General features: G+C 36.5%; 1 protein-coding gene across 3 annotated transcripts in view; it reads left to right on the top strand.

Moving 5' to 3' along the window:
* Positions 1 to 6065: 6065 nt before the first annotated feature.
* Positions 6066 to 21896, top strand: part of CP (ceruloplasmin) — an 82637-nt gene continuing 66806 nt past the window's right edge. For all 3 annotated transcript variants that reach the window (XM_054585180.1, XM_054585181.1, XM_054585182.1), the window contains exon 1: positions 6066 to 6269. In XM_054585180.1, coding sequence (XP_054441155.1) covers positions 6124 to 6269 — 146 coding nt within the window. In that variant the 5' untranslated portion in view covers positions 6066 to 6123. The remainder of the gene's footprint in view (positions 6270 to 21896) is intronic.

Genomic DNA, 21896 nt, shown 5'->3' with positions numbered 1-21896 from the left:
TACCATAACTGAGTCTGAATATTGTCTGTCTTTTTGCATCTGTAATAACATCCTTTTGGAATGTCAACCTAATTTCCTTTTCTCAGACCCCTCAGGGCACAATCTCCCACTAGAGCTGAGACCACAAAACCTACTCATCGTTATTGTTATCATGTTAATTGTTAACTGTTAACTATCCTATACACACCAATATAAAAGAAATGTGTGTGTATTTGTTTTACTTTTTTCCAATCTCAGAGGTTTCCCTAATTTGTTTTCTCCCAACTCCCTATTCTATCACCAGTGGATTTCATGTAACCCCATTTTGCCTCCTCCTTTGATTGTATTATATAAAATAAGGTGCAAAACTGCCATTCTCTGGAGCATTTTCACAATCTGTTAAGATGTTGCTTCCCATTAATTGTCATCAGTCTGGCTCAAATAAACTCATTAAGATCCACAATAATAATAATTAAAAAATAATAAGTAAACTCTGATTTAATGGATATGCGAAATGTGATTTAGTGAATAGAGTTGAGTGGAAGGGTTGTCATTTGCTTGCATCCTTTTTTTAATTTTCAATTGAATTTATTGTGGTGACATTGGTTAATAAAATCATATAGGTTTCAGGGGTACAATTCTATAATACATCATCTGTATATTGTCACCACTCAAGTCAAGTCTCCTTCCCTTACCATATACCTGCCCTGTGCATGCATTCTTAAAAGGGAACAGTCAAAACCAAGAATGTGTCAGTTGGAGGCGTCTCTGCACAACGATTGAAAGGTGCCCTTAGTCTAATGATTAATATTTAGACAGAAATATTGTTAATGCAAAAAAAATCAAAGAAAATAGGTAAAGAAATATGCTTTAAGAATATACACTCTTTTGCTCAAATTCTATTCTAAGCAAGAAAACTTTGTTCTATGATACGATTTTCTGAGTAAATCTATAAACAATTTTTTAAAGAGCAATAATATATGTCTAGCTTTCTTTACTTTTAAAAGAATAAACTACCATATTGATATACTCTCCAAGTTTGTTTGCAATCAATCAGCCCTCTGAATCTAGTCATCTTTATGTAAACTGACAAAACGAAAGTTCTGAATCTGGGAACTGACAACCAGACTCTGGTCAGAATCCTTCCAAAATGCAGAGAGACTAAGAGGCCCAGCCTAACGTGGTCTGGAGCTGTGTTCTAATGCCTTCAGGCCCGCAATGCATCTCTGCATCTGACAGGCCTTTACTTGAATTCCAGCTGTGGGGTCTTGGACAAGGTATAAAAATCTCTCTTATCCGTAATGTCCTCATCTGTAAAATGAAGACAATAATAATACTTTTGTGGTATTCTGTAAGCAGATTAATGGCACCCAAAGATGTCCATATCCTCATTAAGTTGCAGATGGAATTAAGATCGTTAATCAACTAACTGTAAAATAGATTATCCAGGATTGCTACTGTGTGTCCTTTGCAATAGAACAAGAAGATAGAAGAGAAGGTCAAAGAGATACAAAGTATACAGGACGGACTCAACATGTCATGTCAGCTTTGCAGATGAGAGGGGACCATGAGCTAAGGAGTGTGGGCAGTCCCTAGAAAGTAGAATGTATCAGGAAATGAGTTTTCTTTTAGAGCTTCCAAAAAGGAATGCATCCCCACTGACGCCTTGATTTTTAGCACAGTGAGACACATGTGTCAGATTCCTGCCATGCAGAACTATAAGATAATAAATTTATGTTGTTTTAAGCCACTGAATTTATGGCAATTTGCTACAGCAGCAATGAAAAAACTACTAGTTGCTTGTTTATGAGGACTAAATGAAATAAAAATTTTAAAGACCTTGGCACTGTGCTGGTACATAGTAATCATCTAATAAATATTAATGACTGTTAGTATATTTAACGTTTATTCATTCTTTCAGTATCTATTAAGCTATGTGTCAAGCACTATGCTAAGTGCTTGTATTTCAATTCAAAACAAAGTACACTCATTGGCCCCAAAGAGGCCCAGTCTAATACAAGAGACAGTCATATAAACAGATAATTCTGATATAAAATATGTATCAATCATGTTTTTAATTTTTTAAAATTATATATTGTTTTAACATCTCGGTGAAGGGGGTGGGTGCAGAGGGAGCTTGCAATCTGAGGAGACACCTCCCCTCCCAGAGCTAGTTAATTCCCAGAGATAGTAAACAATGTGTCAGTAAACCAGACTTTCATATGCAAATCAACCCATCAAAAGTCCATACCCTCAACCACTTCATTATCTGACTCTCACAGACCAAGCCACTATTTTCCTTGCCCTAAATCAACCACAGCCAAGTACTAGATAACTAGAGACCGTCCCCTTATTCCCCAAAACCCACTGGAATTATTATAACTAGCCAGTCCCAATCTGTTTACTCTTCCGTGCCTTGCCCTTCCCACGGAAACCCCAAGAAAGGCTGTGACCTATGCTTCCTTTTTCCCCTGACTTCTACTTTTGCCTCCTACAAATATCCAGTGCCTCCTCCTGTGGCCCTGCAGGACCTTTGTGCCTCTCCATTCTAAGGAAAGTGTGAGTGTCAAGCAAACTTTCAATCGCATTGGCCTCTTCATGTCATCACTCAGTCGCCTTTATAAATTAAGACCTGGGCACAAAGTGCTAATTAAGTGCTAGGCAGAGTGTGTTACCCGTGAATGGTGGTATACAACCAAGAAGTATCGGGGTTTGGGATGTGAAGGGAAGAAAGTGCTTCAGGAAATTCACACATTGAAGTTCAATGTAATCAAACCTCATAAATAAGTTATTCTTTAATCTTTTGTAAAAATAATTCTAATATTGTGATTCTCTTTCATTGTTAATAAGTCAGATGCTTTGATTTCCATTTCATTCAATGGTATGAGAAAATAAGACTAAAGAGGTAGTTGGAATCCATATGCCATTTAAAAAGAAAAAATCCCTTTTCCCATTGTATTGTAAACGTAAGCACCATAAAGGCTGGCTTTTCCTGGATTAGAGTCTAGAATTTCTCCCTCCCTTCCCCTGCCTGTGACCCCTCTGCAGGTTTGGAAATGATGAGTAGGGCCTTGACCCACTCATGTGCAACCAAAGGGATAGAGCTACCTGTGTCATCATCCCCTAAATAATCATGAACTGACCGACCTCGTTGTGCTAGGTCAAGTCAGTGGACTCATTATCAAAGTCTGTACGTGACCATACTCACCCATTAAATTCCAGAGTTACACAATTTTCTGTGGAAAAGATAGCACTGTGGTGGTCCAACCGATCATGGACAAAATGACCTGCTCTTTTATACTTAGCATCTACCTCTACCACAAAGTGAAAAACTGTCCTTGGTTGTTTCTTAATACTTCTGATGTCATGGAGAAGAAACTAGAAGTCTGTTCTCCTGGACAAGACACTAGCAGGTATAAGCAGGAATAGTGGAGGTAGTTTGCATCTTGACAGACAAGAATAAAGCTGAAATGATATTCTGTAAAAATGACTGCTTCTTTGATTTTAACCAACATCAGCCCTAGAACCTTGATTGCTGAATGCAGGTAAGACTTATCCAGACCAGGAATTTTTAAGATAACAAGAAAAGAAATTGTGGAGAATGATTAAAACTTGTGCTATATAACCCAGGTTACTAAACAGTTATCTTAGGCACACAGTAATTATTTATATATAACAAACTATAAAGTATACCTGCTGTTCTGAGGTCAAGACCTGACAGACAGGGCTAGGAGGACGGACTGTTTGGCCCAATCTAGAGTCCTCTCTTCTAGTTCCTGCAGTGCTCTAAGGCTGCTGAGCCTCCCCTGGTGGGCCCCCTGCCTTGTTGTCTCACCCCTGTCTATGCCGGTCATGATGAATTTTTTTTGAATGCAGAAATTCTCAAAAGCAACATTATTCAGAGTTCACTTTTAGTTACTACCTCTGAAATCACCATAAGGAAGTTTGTAATGTCAAAGGACTCTGTCGAGGACTGGTTGCTCATTAGTCCCACTGACCTTTCCATCTTATTTAGATGTGTCTGAGGCTCAGAACATTTTCCCAACTTCCTGACACACACAGCTGCATGCTTTTTAATAGGAAGAGCAACTGTCACAAAACAAGACATAAATATGGACTTTATAGCCCTTCCTGCATTACACCATAAAACATTCACTGCACTGGTCAGGGGTGTTGCAATTGAAATATTTCATTTCCCAAGTATGAGGGGAGCTGCAAGTGTACATTCTGGAGCCCCCAGGAACTGAGCAGTTTTTTAGGGTAGAATGTGATGGAAAAAGTGACTTCAGAGATTGTTGCTGTGCTCTGATCACCATCCTTTCAGCCCATAGGGCTGAGTGTGAGCATGGAGGGAAAGATGTGAAAGGAAGTGCCCAGAAAGCTGCTGGCTCGTATAAATGGCTTCGTGTCACTTAGAAACAAGTGCTTCTTTCCTCTGGGAGGATGAACTGCTGACAGATGTTCTGTCAGTGTAGACCAATGTTTTTCAATTTAATTTAATTTAATTTTTAAATTTTTATTGAATTTAATGGGATGACATTGGTTAATAGCATTTTTATAATTTTCAGGTTTACAATTCTGTATTTCTAAAAAAACCCAGCATCTTGCAAGGCACAGAGTTTGGCCAGTGGAGTCTGGGCAAGATTTTGGCCCCATTAAAGACCTTACAGTGGGCAAGGGGGCACTTTCATTTAGGGTGACTCTAGAACGAGGTCTTGGGCCTTCCTGGGTGTATTATGACTCAGCTTTCTGTATCATGACAATTAGATGAGATTACAATTAGTTTCTGAAAGAAGCATCTCCACCAAGTGCCTTAACAAGGATCATTTCAATGAATGTAAAAGAGACCTCCAAGACGGAGATTTTACAGATGAGGAACCTGAGGCTGTGGTCAAGTATATTGCCTGATGTCAAGTGGTGCCCTCAGATTTTGATCTTCATCCTGCTGTTTTCATTATTTTTCATTGATTTATTTTTTTTTCCATAGCACTTGGTGCTAATGCTGGGTATTTCACTCTTTATCTGTATATCGTCAGTCTCTGTTTAGTGCAATCAAGGTAAGCTGAAGAGGGTAGAGATTCATTGTTTTGTCCTTAGTGCTTAGCAATGGGCTTCAGCACAGCAGGATCCCTTCGTAATGCTAATTAAATAAATCAATTGTTCAAACATCATGATACTTTCTCGTATCCCAATCTCTTTCTTTAAACAACTTTTGGCAAATACAATACTACCACATTGTGGTATTCTAAGGGAGGAGTTTATACTAGCACAGAATTTGCAGTGTTATCGCCAAGATTTTCTTCAGCTAAGAAAAAAAAGCTACCTTGTATTCTTAACAAATATGTCTTGACTAAAGAGAATTAAAAAATTTTTTCCCCTAAAATTAATGTCCATATAAAAGACAGAAATCCCCGGTTAATAAACTGGGCACCTTCTAATATTTACTAAGACCAAGATTTGCCTTTAAGGCACGTTGATTTTTCTCTGATTTCTTTGATGATTAAAACAGTTATCAACCTCCAGTATACTCTTCTACTGATTTGCATATAGTAATACAGAATAACCTGTAAACTTTGTATGCAGATGTGTTCAGAGCTTACAAAATAAATAAATCCTTCAAAATAAAATTTTTAGTTTTGGATACTTAAATTTGGCATGGTAAAGATCATGTTTCACATCTTAAATTTGCAATGAAATATTGTTAGACTTTTCAAAAGTAAAGAGCCACATGTTTTGATCCACTATGCATAATATTCATCCTGATTTATTAAAAGTTCAGAGTTGCAAGGCATTGTACTGTGGCCTATTGTTGGATGAAAAAAGAAGCATTTAGAGGTGATCTCTGCCCTCTTGGAATTTACACAAGGCGTGGAAGAAGTACAGGGTTATGCAAACCCCAGTCAACCAGCATAACTGTTGACTTTTACTTGTAATCGGAGAAGGTTGGCAACAGAAAACTATTTTTTTCTGGGATTACGAGAACTGAACTATAAAGTGCAAAATGTTATTTAATGAGCAGTTTACTCTTTACGCAACATTAAATTGTGTCAATCAAGCAAATAAAGGAAGAAAGCCTTATTTATAAAACTGCCTGCTTCAGACTTCACTTCATTGCTTCTGGGGATCCAAGAGGGGAAAAAAAAAATGAAGATTTTGTTGCTGGGTATTTTTTTGTTTTTACATAGTAGCACAGCCTGGGCAAAAGATAAGCATTATTACATTGGAATTATTGAAACAACTTGGAACTATGCCTCTGACAATGAAGTAAGGAAACTTATTTCAGTTGACATGTAAGTCACTATTTTTATTGTTTATAGAGAAAATTTATAAATTATCAATTTAAAAATAAAGCCAATAAGATGAAATATTTATTTAATTTGTCATTTACAGAAATTGCAAAATGTGGACTTGAAACCCAAGCTACCTTAATAAACATCTTCTAAATTCCTGGGGTTTTTTGGAGAGTCTGTCTTACTCCCACCCCCTCAGTCCTAGGGAACTGGGTGGGCTTCTTAAGACCCCACAGGTTGTTAATTGCATCTCCCATTAGAGTTCAGTCCTTTTGTTTGTTTATGCCGACAATGGTTAATTTAAGTAATGACTGTATAAAATGTTATGTTTCCTATACACCATTTATTGATTATTAGTGGTAAGTATAAAATTTTTAATACTTTAAAACAGATTTTATCAAAATCAAATATAAGTTTAACAAATATGGCTGTGCTTAACACTTGTTTGATGACTCTGGACAGTTAAGTAAATTTACCTCTCTCAGCTACAACATCCCAATCTGTAAAATGAAGAAAACAAGAATACCTAATAGGTTGTTTGAATAGTGGGTGCTTACAAAGCTCTTAATACAGTGCCTGGTGCATGATCCATGTGCAAAAAATGTGAAATGTTTATTATGATGGCTTCCCAAAACTCTATGTACTTAACTGTTTCATGTTTCATTCGAAAGCTTCCTTATTTCAAGCAGGAGTTACCATACAGAAAAACAAGAGTATAGTTCTTGAAGTTTTTGTAACAGAAGTTTACCTATATTAAGGTCCTCACTTTTAATAATGTTAATAAACATTTATCACCAAAAGGAAATTTTGAATTGAAAGGCAATGTTCACTACATTTAAAAATATATTTTAATAGTGATAAAGCACAAATGATCCCAATGAATATCAGGTGTTAATATTGTATCTTTAAAAATAGCTAAACAAGTATGCCAAATTTCATAATTGTGGACTGTTGGGCATATACTATTATTAATTTTATGTATGTTTGAAATTTTTCATAGTAAAAAATAAATGTATAGATGATAATACTATCTAATTGTTATTAATTTAGTGATATACAGTAAGGAAATTTCTTATCTAAAAAATAACTCATTGTAAATAAAACTAATAAGTCATGCTATTATTTTCTTAAACCTAGTTTGCGGTAATATTCTCTTCTTAGGAGTATGACATATTTTTATGGTTTTACCAGAACCATTATATTGCATGGTTTCAGTATTTTTTCTGATTAAATGTAATATAAATTATATGCAGTTTTTATATGGAAACAAGACACATTAAAAAAAGAAGTACTGTCTTACTTCATATTCCTGACCTCCATCCTTCTGCCATTATTCATGATCAAAATCGAATCAGCTTTATTGGACATAAACTAACTGAAGACTGCCCCAGGCATGCTTCAATAAAGAAGTCTCTAATTCTAGAAATTAGAGGACAGAAAAGAGAGGGAGTTTGTTAAGAATTTTTCTTGGGGGTTAAAGGGTGGTGGAAAAGAATTACTTTGTTTTTATACTGTCTGTGCTAGGGAGGTTATGCAACATGGGTTTGATAATTTCCTGTGGCTTCAACAACTGCCTAGAGCCATGCAAACTGTTTACTCTGCCTGTGATTTCTTTTTACTACATCCGAATAGTGATTATTGACCAGAGCTTCAGCAGTTTTGCCAATATTATGCTAAACGTTCTGTATGAATGAACTCAGGTAGCAAGGTTTTGCTTCCTTGTCTCTGATGACCAGCATGTCCAGCTCTCTTAGTTAAGGTTGTTATAACAAAATGCCACCGACCGGGTAGCTTATCAACAGCAGAAACTTACCTCTCGCAGTTCTAGAGTCTGTGAAGCTGTCCATGATCAAAGCACCAGCATGGTCATGTTCCAGTGAGAGCTCTCTTCCTGGTTCATAGTCTCTTCACTGTGTTCTCACATGGAGAAAGGGGCTCAGGGTCTCTCTGGATCTACTTTTCTAAGGTACTTATACCATTCAAGAGGGCTCCATTCTTATGAACTAAGCACCCCACAAAGGTCCCATCTTCTAATACTATTATATTAAAGGGTAGGATTTCAACATCTTAATTTTGAGGAGGACATAAATATTCAGACCATAACACCAATCCAGTTAGTAAAGGATGATGAGATATCACCACATATAATTGGCATTCCTTGTGTGAAGGCTAAAGAAGTGGAGATGAATGGGTTGAGAAATAAGATTGAAAGAGTGCAAGATCGGTATTAGGCAGAGAATTGAGTTTAAGCTGATGTTGACCTTGAAGATCTGGGACAACAAAAAGGAAAAAAAAATATTGAGATGGCAGCAAAAGCATCCATTGAGTTCACTGCTTGGTCAGTAGCACCTAAAACATAGGAGAAACTAAATATTTGTGGATAAATAAAAATAAATGATTAAGAGATATACAGAAACCTAGAAGAAATAGGCTGCATTGTAAAAACTTTCACTTGATCCAAATGCGGAGAGGTTCACACTGAGGAGTAAAGCAAAATATGGAATGAAATAGAAAAAAATCAAAAAATTTAGAGAGAGGCAAGTGAGAATGAGAATATAATGTACCAAAATTTCTGGGATAGTATGACAGCAGTAATAAGAATGAAGTTTGTATTATTACAAGCTTATCTCAAGAAACAAGAGAAATCCCAACTAAACAACCTAACATTACTTCTTAAATAACTAGAAAAAGAAAAACAAGTGCAACCCAAAGTCAGTAAGAGAAAAGGAATAATAAAAATTAGAAATGAATGAAACAGAGAACAGAAAGACTATCTAAAAATTAATATAACAAAGAGCTGATTTTCGAAAAGATCAATAAAATTGACAACCTGGCTAGACTCACTAAGGAAAAAACAGAGATGACCCATATAAACAAAGTCAGAAATGAAAAAGAAGAAGTCACTACAGAAATCATAAATACACAAAGATCTTACCAGAATACTATGAAAGACTATATGCCACCAAACTCAATAACCTAGAAAAAAATGGTAAGTTCCTAGAAATATATAACCTTCATAGACTAAATCATGAAAATTAGAAAATCTAAAAAGAATGATTAACACTGAGGAAATTGAAACAACCATCAAACCCCTTCCAAAAAATAAAAGTCCAGGACAAGATGGCTTAACTAGTGAATGCTACCAAACATCCAAAGAAGATTTAATATTTATCCTGTTCAAACTCTTCCAAAAAACTGAAGAAGAGGCAACACTTCCTAACACATTTTGGTAACCCTGATACCAAAACCTAACAAGGATAATACACACAAAAAGAAAACTACAGACCAATATCTCTGATGAATATAGATGCAAAAATCCTAAACAAAATACCAGCAAATCAAATACAATAATACATTAAAATAATACCCATCACAATCAACTGGGATTCATTCCAGGGCACAAAGATGGTTCAACTTATGCAAATTGATCAATGTAATGCACCACATTAAAAAAACAAAGGATAAAAATCATATGATCTTATCAATAGATACAGAAAAAGTATTTGATAAGCTGCAACATCCATTTATGATTAAAACACTCAATAAAATAGTTATAGAAGGAAAGTACCTCAACAGAATAAAAGCCATATATGATAAACCCTCAGCCAATATCATACTCAATGGTGAAGAATTGAATGCCTTTCCCTAAGATCAGGAACAAGACAAAGATGCCCACCCTCACCACTCTTATTCAATACAGTTCTGGAAGACCTAGCCAGAGCAATCAAACAAGAGAAAGAAATAAAAAGCATCCAGATTGAGAAGGAGGAAGCAAAAGTGTCATTTTTGCAGATAATATGATTCTGTATGTAGAAAACCCTAAAGTCTCCACCCAAACATTATTAGAAACAGTAAACAAATACAGTACAGTTGCAGGATACAAAATCAATGTACAAAAATCCACTGCTTTCCTATATACTAACAATGAAACTTCAGAAAAGGAAATAAAAAAACCATTCCTTTCACAATTGCCACCAAAAGAATAAAATACCTAGAATAAAATTAACAAAGGATGTGAAAGACCTGAATACTGAAAACTACAAAACATTAATAAAAGAGATTGAAAAAGACACAATGAAATAGAAAAATATTCTGTGTTCATAGATTGAAAGAATCAACATAGTTAAAATAGCCATAATACCCAAAACAATATACAGATTTAATGTGATCCCCATCAAAATCCCAATGTCATTATTTCTTAATTTTGTATTGTTGTTCAATTACATTTTCCCCCATTTTTTCCCCCATTACTCTCCCCTGCCCTACCCACACCCCATCTTCCACATTCAGTCCTCACCCCACACCCCAGTCCTTGTCTATGGGTCCTTTATACATGTTCCTTGACTTGACCTTTCTCCCTTTCTCCCCCTTCCCTCTCCTCTCTGGTCACTGTCAGTTCTTTATTTCAGTGTCTCTGGTTCTATTTTGCTCGTTTGTTTGTTTTGTTGATTAGGTTCCACTTATACGTGAGATCATAGGGTATTTGTCTTTTACCACCTGGCTTATTTCACTTAGCATAATACTCTCTAGTTCCATGCATGCTGTTGCAAAAGGTAGGAATTCCTTCTTTCTGCTGCGTAGTATTCCATTGTGTAAATGTACCACAGCTTTTTTATCCACTCATTTACTGTTGGGCACTTAGGCTGTTTCTAGCACTTGATTATTGTAAATAACAGTGCTATGAACATGAGGATGCCTAAGTTCTTTTGAATTGGTGTTTCAGGATTCTTTTTTTGAGGAAATTCCATATTGTTTTCCACAGTGGCTGCACCAGTCTGCATTCCCACCAACAGTGTACTAAGGTTCCCTTTTCTCCACAACTTTGCCAGCACTTGTTGTTGGTTGATTTGTTTATTATGGCCATTCTGACTGGTGTGAAATGGTATCTCATTGTGGTTATAATTTGCATTTCTCTGATGGCTAGTGATGCTAAGCATCCTTTCATATGTGTCTGGGCACTTCATATATCCTTCCTGGAGAAGTGTCTGTTTAGGTTCTTTGCCCATTTTTAATTGGATTGTTTGTCTTCCTGGAGTGGAGTTGTGTGAGTTCTTTATATATTTTGGAGCTCAAATCCTTGTCTGAGGTATCATTGACAAATATATTTAACCATACAGTTGGTTCCCTTTTCATTTTGTTAATGTTTTCTTCAGCCATGCAGAAGCTTTTTAATTTGATGTAGTCCCATTTGTTTATTCTTTCCTTTATATCTCTTGCTCTAGGGGACATATTGGTGGAAATATTGTTGCATGGAATATCTGAAATTTTCCTGCATATGTTCTTTTCTAAGACTTTTATGGTGTTGTGACTTATATTTAAATCTTTTATCAACCTTGAGCTTATTTTTGTGTATGGTGTAAGTTGGTGGTCTAGTTTCATTTTTTTGCATGTAGATATCCAGATCTCCCTACACCACATGTTGAAGAGACTATTTTTACCCCATTTTTCGCTCCTGCCCCCTTTGTTGAATATTAATTGACCACAGAGACATGAGGTTATTTCTGGGTACTCTATTCTGTTTTGTTGATATATGTGTCTGTTCTTATGCCAGTACCAGATGGTTTTGATTACAGTGGCCTTGTAATATAGTTTGATGTCAGGTACTGTGATCACTCTTACTTTGCTCTTCTTTCTTAAAATTGCTGAGGCTATTTGGGGTCATATATAGTTCCATAAAAATTTTTGAAACATTTGTTCTATATCTGTGAAATATGTCACTGGTATTTTAACAGAGAGTGCATTGAATCTAAAAATTGTTTTAGGTAGTATGGACATTTTAATGATGTTAATTCTTCCAATCCATGAACACAATATATGCTTCCATTTATTTGTGTTTTCCTTAATTTCTTTCTTCACTGTTTTGTAATTTTCTGAGTACAGGCCTTTTACCTCCCTGGTTAGGTTTATTCCAACATACTTTATTTTTTTTGTTGCTATATAAATAAGATTTTTTCCCCTTGTTTCTGTTTCTGATATTTCATTGTTGGTATAAAAAAATGCCTTCAATTTCTGAATATTGATTTTGTATACCACTGTTTTGTATATCACAAAATCACTTATTACATCAAGTAGTTCTTCAATGGAGACAATAGGGTTTTCTATGTACACTGTCATGTCATCTGTACACAATGATAGTTTTACTTCTTTCAAATTTGGATGCCTTTATTTCTTTTTCTCATCTGATCTCTGTGGCTAGAACTTCCAATACTATGTTGAATAGAAGTGGTGTAAGTGGACACCCTTGTCCTATTTCTGATCTTAGGGGTAAAGCTTTTAGTTTTTGCCCTTTGAGTACGATGTTGGCTGTAGGTTTCTCATATATGTCCTTTATTATGTTGAAGTATGCTCCCTTTACTCCCATTGTGCTGAGTGTTTTTTATCATAAATGGGTGCTGTACCTTATCAAATGCTCTTTTCTCATCTGTTGATATGATCATGTGATTTTTGTCTTTCTTTTTGTTTATGTGATGTATTATGTTTATTGATTTGTGAATATTGTACCATCCTCGTATCCCTGGGATGAATCCCACTTGATCATGGTGTATGATCTTTTTCATTATTCCTGGATCTGGTTTGCCAATATTTTGTTGAGGATTTTAGCATCTATGTTCATCAGCAATATTGGCCTGTAATTTTTTTCCTTTGTTGTATTTTTATCTAGTTTTGGGATTAGGATGATGCTGCCCTCATAAAAAGAGATTGGGAGTCTTCCCTCTTCTTGGGTTTTTTGGAATAGTTTGAGAATGATAGGGGTTAACTCTTCCTTTAATTTTTTGTAAACTTCTCCTGTGAAGCAGTCTGGTCTAGGGCTTTTGTGTGTCAGGATTTTTTTGATTAGTGATTCAACTGCACTAGCTATTACCAGTCTGTTCACTCTTTCTGCCTCTTTTTGATTCAGTTTTGGAAGACTGTATGTTTCTAGAAATTTGTCCATTTCACCCAGGTTTCCAAATTTCTTGGCATGTAGTTGTTCGTAGTAATTTCTTACAGTCCTTTGTATTTCTGTGGTATTGGTTGTAATTTCTCCTCTTTCTTTTCTAATTTTTCTTTAATTGGGTCCTCTCTCCTTTTTTCATGATGAAACTCATAAAAGGCTTGTTGAATTTGTTTATCTTTTCAAAGAACCAGCTCCTGATTTATTGGTCCTTTGAATTGTTCTTTTCCTCTCTATGACATTTAATTCTGCTCTGATCTTGATTATTTCCTTCCTTCCATTTACTCTGGGCTCGTTTGTTGTTGTTCCTCCAGTTCGTGTAGATGTAGGGTTAGGTTGTTTATTTGAAATTTTTCTATCTTTTTAAGGTAGGCCTGTATTGCTATAAACTTCCCTCCCAGGACTGCCTTCACTGTTTCCCACAGGTACTGGACTGTTGTGTGTTGATTTTCATTTGTTTCCAGAAACACTTCTATTTCTTCCTTGATTTTATTGTCAACCCATTCTGTCACGGGGGGCATTGCAGTGGAACGCAGGGCTCCTGGATCTAAGGGTTACTGTCTAGAGCCAGCTGAGGAGGGAGCGGGGCTCTGAATCCCGCAGAGCCCATCCCTGGGTTGTCAAGGATGAAAGGAATAAACAGGAGTCCTTGCAAACACTTCCCTGTGTGCAAGGAGAGGGGACATGGCTCTTCCCTCTAGGGGAGAGAAGGCCCCATGTCAAAGGCTTTTATTGAGAACAAAAAGGGCGGGGGGAGCAGGAGGGCGGGGAGGGATACAACAAACCTTATCAATCAATGTCAAAAGGCTGTGTTTACACAAAACAGGCAGAGATCATGGATAACAATTGGAGGAACACAATAGATCTGCCTCAGGTCAGGGCCTACAAGTAATGTAAATCTCCTTCCCAGTAAGAGCCAGTTATCCCTTTTGAGGGCAGAACAAAGAATGCTTAGAGGAATTACTTCTAGGCCTGACTGTCTCCAGGAACTGCCCCATCGAGTTTAGGGCTGTACCTGCCTTTAGTATTGTTTCAAGCTTGAACTAGGCAGGTGGGGCAGAGCCACCAAGAGTTAAGAAGACTTATTTCAGAGAGAATGAGGACTCTGGCCATGTCCAAGCTGAGCCAAGGGGTGCGGGCCTTTTTGCCCTTTCTCCAAGTCCCTCATGTCCATGTCTGCTGCCCATACCGGCCGGTGTCTATCTTAGGTCATTTTCTCCGCATGAGAAAACTTAACCATCATGGATCACCAATCATCACAGGGTCAAGCAGGGGCATGCGAGGGCGGCAGGGGCTGTGTCTCTGCGAAGGGGACAGGTTTCATCTCCTCAGTGGCCTGTTTTCTCAAGGCCTCCTTGATTAGCTCCAGCCTTGGGGCCCTCTCACTTGTTGGTGGGGCTACAGTCCCTGAAACCAGGCAGGTCGTTTCCCATTACGATTCATTGTTTAATAACATGTTATTCAGTCTCCATGAATTTGATTATTTCTGAGTTTTTTCCTTGAGGTTGGTTTCTAGTTTCAAGCCCTTCTGGTCCAAGAAAATGTTTACTATTTCAATTTTCTTGAATTTGTTGAGGCTTGTTTTGTGTCCTATCATGTGGTCTATCTTAGAAAAGATTTCATGTGTATTTGAAAAGAATGTGTATTTTGCTCCTTTGGTATGAAAGTTTATATACATAAAATCCATTTGATCTAGAGCATTAATCAGTGACAAAATATCCTTGTTAATCCTTTAGTTGGAAGACCTATCCATTGTTGACAGTGGGGTGTCAAAATCCCCTACTATAAGTGTGTTGCTGTCTATATCTTTTTTGAAGTCCTCCAAGATTTTCCTTATATATTTGGGTGTTCCTATGTTGGGTGTATATATGTCTTCTTATGTCTTATGTGTTCTTGATGGATTCTATCCTTAAGTATTATGAAGTCTCCTTCTCTGTCTCTTTTTATGGCCTTTGTTTTGAAATCTATTTTCTCTGATGTAAGTATTACTGCCCTGGCTTTTTTTCACTTTCCATTTCCTTGGAATATTTCTTTCCAACTCTTCACTTTCAGTCTGTGTAGGTCTATTGTTCTAATGTGATTCTCCTGTAGACAGCATACATGTGGGTCATGTTTTCTTACCCATTCAGCTATACTGTGTCTTTTGATTGGAGCATCTAATTCATTTACATTTAATGCTATTATAACTGAAAGGTACTCATTCATTGCCATTTTCCCTTTTGTACCTGTGTTCCTCTCTCGCTCTATAACTTCATCTTCTTAAAGCAGTCCCTTTAGCAAATCTTTGTAATGCTGGTTTGGTGGAGATGTATACTTTCAAATTTCATTTGTCAGGGAAACTCTTATTTCACCTTGTCTTTTAAATGACAGCTTTGCTAGGTAGAGTAATCTTGGTTGAAGGCCTTTGCTCTTCAATACTCTGAATATTTCTTGCTATTCTCTTCTGCCTTGTACTGTTTCTGTTGAGAAATCAGCTGCTAGCCTTATTGGGGTTCCCTTGTATGATATTTCCTGTTTCTCCCTTGCTGCTTTTAAGGTTCTCTCTTTGTCTTTGAATTTTGCTATTTTAATTATGATGTGTTTTGGAGTCAGCCTCTTTAGGTTCATCTTGATTGGGAACCTCTGTGCTTCCTGGACTTGTGTGACTTTTTCTCTTACCAAATTAGAGAAGTTCTCTGTCATTACTTTTTCAAACAGGCTTTGTATCCCTTGCTACTCTTCTCCTTCCGGTATCCCTATTACATGGATATTTTCATGTTTCCTGTCATCCTGGAGCAACCTTAACCCTTCTTCATTCTTTTTGAATCTTTTTTTTCCTTTTCTTGCTCTGTTTGGGAATTTGTTTCTACATTGTCTTCCACCTTGCTGATTCAATCCTCTGCTTCATCTAACCTGCTTTTGATTCCTTCTGCTGTGTTCTTCAATTCAGAAATTGTATTCTTTGTTTCCTCCTGGCTCTTATTGATAGTTTCTATGTTCTTTTTCATGCTGATGTAGTTCACAGTAAGTTCCTTGTCGATTCCCTGTAGTTTTTTGTAATTCTCACTGAGCTCATTGAGCTTCCTTATAATCATTGTTTTGAACTGAGTGTCTGATAGTTTACTTGTCTGTATTTCATTTAGCACTTTTTCTGGGGATTCCTCCTTTCCTTTCTATTCAGGGTTGTTTCTTTGTCTCCTCATTTTAGGGGAGATTCTTCTTGTTTGTTTCTGCTTTATATATTGATCTGCTTTGACTCCCTATCTTTTTGGTATGACCTTCTATGGCAGGAGACCTGTGGGATTCAGTGGTGCAGTCTCCTTTATCTCCTGAACTTGACCATCTTAGGATGCCCTTTATACCATTTATGTTGGCTCTCTGGTTGTAATTGAGTTTTGATTGTTGTTGGGTCATTCTTTGATGGGTCCTTCCATCCAGCTGGATGAAAGGTCTCTCCATCCACCACATTTATATGCTCTTTGTGCAGGTGCTGCCAGAACAAAGCCACACAACTCATGAAACAAACGCACAGCCACAAAAATAAATCCCACCCACAATCCCATTATCAACAGCAAATGAACCAGTATTAATAAATATGTAAAGAGATTAAGACTATTATAAGAAAGGAGAAGTGAATATGAGATAACTAACTGAAAGAAAAATGATTTTGAGAGGATAGGGGGTAGAGGGATTAGGGAATCAGAATAATGTGAAGAGAGAAAGTAAAATTTACTTAGTATATAAAAAAGGGAGTGAAGAAGGTGGAATGGAGTAAGAGAAAGGAAGCGTATAGTATTAGGTTTCAACATAAATTAAAAAAATAAAGTGAGAAAAAGAAAGAAAAAAAGTAAATAAATAATTTAAAAATAGGACCAAATTAGTGAACAAGATCCACCACAACATTATCAACAAGAAATGAGCTAAGATTCATATAGGTAGGAAGGGAATAAGAGGGAGAAAGAAAGAAAGAAAGAAAGAAAGAAAGAAAGAAAGAAAGAAAGAAAGAAAGAAAGAAAGAAAAGAAGATTAAGATATGTATAGAGGAAAGGGAAGTGATTTTGAGATGATAGAGGGAGAGGGAATACTAAGAATGAGAACAAAAAAATACTAAGAATGAGGAACAAAAGATGAGCTAAGACAGGGAAAAATCAAAATTTGAGAAGAAAAAATGAATGGGCAGGATGCAGGCAGAATGGAGTAAGAGAGAGGAACAGTAAAATTAGAGATTTGAAATCCAAAAATAGTGAAGATCTGGAGATAAACTTGAAAAAATGCAACAAGTAACATATGCACAACCAATGAGCAAAGATTGATAAAGGCGGAGAGAGAATTCAGGTATTTTAAGAATGGGAAAAAGTATGTGAGATGGCCATTGGCAAGAAAATTGGTTTTGAGAGGCTGGACTGAGGAGAAATAGTAAGAATATGGTATGGAAACAAGTTGTAGCAAGAGAAAAAAAACAAAATTTAAAATGAAAATAATAAGAGGAAAGAATAAGGTAAAATGGGGTAACAGAAGGGAGGAACAAAATATGAGAATTGAAATAAACTATAAATAAAATGTAGTGACTTAATATGCACAAACTTGAAGGAAAAGAAATGAATGTTAAAAAACTATGCAGGAAAGAAAATATCGCAAATCATGGAGAAGACCACAGTGGATTTTGTCTCAGTAGCATCTAGTCTTTACCACTGTTTTTTCTTTCTGGGTCTGCCTCTAGTGAAGTCAGATGGTGTCCCAGTCTCGCTTTAAGGAATCTGTTTGAGACTACCAGGAGTCTACTGTGTGTCACTGAATCCTTCAGTTGTTAATCTAGTCATTCTCCAATCAGCAGTCAGGCTTAAGCTCCACAGGGTGGGGCAGAGTAGCTCCTGGGGGTAGGGTTATTGCTTCCCCTCAGACTGATGCCACTTGGAGGGAAGTGGTCTTCCTCATCAAGATGGTTCCTGTAGTATGGGGAGTGACTCAGCACTGGGATCCTGGCAGTTGCTCTCTCAGTTTGCTCTGTCCCCAAAGCCACAGTCCCTGGTCTGTCCTGAAGTATCTCTAGTACACTCTGCTGCTTCCCCTTTGCTGGAGCCCAAGGTAAGTGGCTGCATATGAAAATTTATGCACTGACCCTTTAAATGGCTCTCCGTGTCTCCAGTCATCCATCTCTAGCAGAGAGAAACCCTGCCACTTTTTCCAGCTGGATGTTAGCTGTGTACTTTTCAGGCTCTGGTGCTGTAGGCTGGGGATCCCAGCTTAGGGTTTAGACCCCAAACTTCTCAGGGTGCTGAAATATCCCTCTAGCACTTCAACAACTGCCTGTGGACTCCTAGCCAGCCCTCTCACTTCTCTGCACTCCCTACCAGACGTGTTGTGCTGAACATGTTTCTTCTGCCTGGCCATGGTTATAAGGATCCTCACCCCCTGTTGTTCAGTTGTTTATTCTGGATGATTTCTCCACAATTATGTTCTAATTCCAGACTGGTGTGGGAGGAGACATGAGAAGTTGGTGTAACTTCCACTCACTTCTCCACCATCTTGGATCTATCTCCCCAATGTCATTTTTTAATGAAATAGAACAAAAAATAACCAGATTTGTATGACACTACAAAAGATCCTAAATAGCCAAAGCAATCCTGAGAAAAAAGAACAAAGTGGAGTTATCACACTACCTGGCTTCAAATTATACTAAAACTACGATAATCAAAACAGCGTGGTATAGGCAGAAAAACAGACACATAGACCAATGGAACAAAATTCAGAACTCAGAAATAAAACCACATGTATATGGGCAGATAATTTTTGACAAAGGGGCCAGAAACACACAATGGAGAAAAGAAAGCCTCTTCAATAAATGGTGCTGGGAAAATTAGAACATCACATGAAAAGAATAAAAACTAGATTACTGTTTGCCCACATGTACAAAAATCAATTCAAAATGGATCAAAGACCTAAATATAAGATCTGAAACGATGCATTACAGAAAGAAAATATAGATGCTAAACTTATGGAGCTTGGTCACAGAGAATGTTTTATAAATTTGACCTCAAAGGCAAAGGAAGTAAAGGCAAAAATAAATGAATGAGACTATACCAAACTAAAAAGTTTCTACACAGAAAGAAAAATCGACAAAACAAAAAGGCACCTGGCAAATGGGAGGTGATATTTTCAAACAACAGCTCTGACAGGGGGTTAATATCCAAAATATGTAAACAACTTGTATATCTCACACCAAACATACAAATAATCCAATTAAAAAATGGGCAAAGGACCAGAACAGACACCTCTCCCAAGAAGACATACAAATGGCCAACAGATATATGAAAAGATGCTCAACTTTACTAATTATTAGGAAAATGCAAATCAAAAATACAATGAGATACCACCTCACATCTGTTAGAATGGCTATTATCAACAATACAAGTAATAAGAAGTGTTGAAGAGGTTGTAGAGAAAAGGGAACCCCGATTCACTGCCTGTGGGAATGTAGACTGGTACAGCCACTATGGAAAACAGTCTGACGGTTCCTCAAAAATTTAAGAATAGAACTACCATATGAACCAGCAATCCCTCTCCTGGGTATCTACCCAAAAAACTCAAACACATGTATGTGCAAAGATATATGCACCTCTGCGTTCATTGCCAATATTATTCATGGTGACCAAGACATGGAGACAACTAAAATTTCCTTTAATAGAGGATTGGATAAGGAAGATGTACATATATACTATTTCAGCCATAACAAAAGATGAAATACTGCTATTTGCGCCAACATGGATGGGCCTTGAGAATATTATGCTAAATGAAATAGTCAGAAAAAGCTAAGAACCATGTGATTTCATTCATATGCGGGATAGAAAACTAAAAATCATGGACACAGACAATAGTGTGTTGGTTACCAGAGAGGAGGGGTTGGGGAGTGGTGAAGGGTGGAGGGGGCCTAACATATGGTGATGGAAGATTGTTTTACCTTGGGTGGTAGGCACACCATGCAATATGTACATCTTGTAACATAGAAATGTATACCTGAAACCTATATGATCCTATTAACCAAAATTTTTAATTAAAAATTTTATTTAAACGTGCCTTCTTAGCGCAGTAGGCAGCGCGTCAGTCTCATAAAAATTTTATTTAAACATGCATCATCTTAAAGCAAAAAAAAAAAAGTCAGTTAATGGGATTATACATAGGATTAGTGAAACTGAAAACATTGCCAGATATTAAAAGAATATATGGATTTTCTCTTTTAAGATTTTATTTATTTAGTTTTAGAGAGAGGGGAAGGAAGGGAGAAAGAGAGGGAGAGAATATCAATGTATGGTAGCCTCTCATGCACCCCCTACTGGGGACCAGGCCCACAACCCAGGCATGTGCCCGGACTGGGAATTGAACCAGTGACCATTTGGTTCACAGGCCAGCACTCAATCCATTAAGCCATGCCAGCCAGGGCCTAGATGGATTTTTTTAACTAGAAAAATAGTTTACCTTTCCTGTATTAATACCAATAATACTCATTTCTAGTGGAATGAGGCAGAAAGTAATTTTTTCATATTTCTGCCATTCTCTAAAGTAAGTGACTTATCTGTCACTTCCATAAATTTATAAATAGTTAAATATTCCATAAAATATAGTTTTCTGCTCCTAAATTATTTATATTTAAATAATTATGAGAGATGTACACATACAAAACAATTAGTAAGCACAACAGTCTGTTCTGGGCCTGTAGTAGGCACTAATTAAATATTTATTTTGTTTATTGTTTATATAATGGCAACAAATAATAGTACTCCTGTTATCTTCAGGTTAACTTTTTTCCTGGTAACATATAGAAAGCTAGAAGTAAGTGAAAAAATCTTTAATCACAAAAACAGTTATCAAAAAACCTTTTTACAGTGACATTATAGGCTCTGATTTAGGCTTAGTGTCTCTTATTTAAATACAGTTCTTACAAACTTTGTTACCTAGTTTTCCAGCCCATCGTGGGTTTGAGAAACAGATCAGAAATGGTATAGTGAAGATGTCATTATAAGAAGAATCAGTGACTAAGAAGGAACAGCAATTGAAATTCTAGCCAAAAAAATAGAGAATGAAATAACATTTCACCCTATGGTAAATAATAAATATTATAATTATGATGTTGAGTGATCAGAATACCAAAAATGTCAATAAATACTAATATTTACCATTATTATCAGGAAAAAATTAATTTTTTTAGTATCCCCTGTTTAAACAAACAGGGAAGCAAACAAAATATTTTTTAATAAAAAGTTTGCACTGAGGTCATTCATTTACTTTACCCCTTCAAAAATGGTCTTAAAACTTTTATATAATTAAAAAGTTATAATTATTAGTTAAAGTAATCTGGAAAAGTCAGTTGTAATCACTCATGCTCCAAGGTTGCCAAATAAAAAATTGTAAGCAATAGCTAGTGAGGTACAAACACTTAATGCAGGACAGCCTATGTGAAGGAGCTAATTAAACAGCTATAGCATTTTATACTTTCCAAGCTCTGAGGTTATTGTCACAATTGCTATTTTCCCTCAGAACAGATTCAAAAGAAGGTTGACATTAGACACTGTATTCATGTTGTGCTAGTGGAGTAAAGTTAGTAGGGACCTATAACCACTTGCTTGTGCCATGTACACCTAGATTGAGTCTTGGTCTACCAGTTAATTTCTGACTGTTTTCCTTGTGATTCCTATGTGTAGTAGGCAGAATTTTTAAAA

Source organism: Pteronotus mesoamericanus, unplaced genomic scaffold, assembly GCF_021234165.1.
Source record: "Pteronotus mesoamericanus isolate MK-2021 breed Mesoamerican mustached bat unplaced genomic scaffold, CSHL_Meso_final contig_82, whole genome shotgun sequence".
Classification (NCBI taxonomy): Eukaryota; Metazoa; Chordata; class Mammalia; order Chiroptera; family Mormoopidae; genus Pteronotus; species Pteronotus mesoamericanus.
Note: the sequence above shows the minus strand (reverse complement) of the source record. Positions and strands in the feature narration are given on the sequence as shown.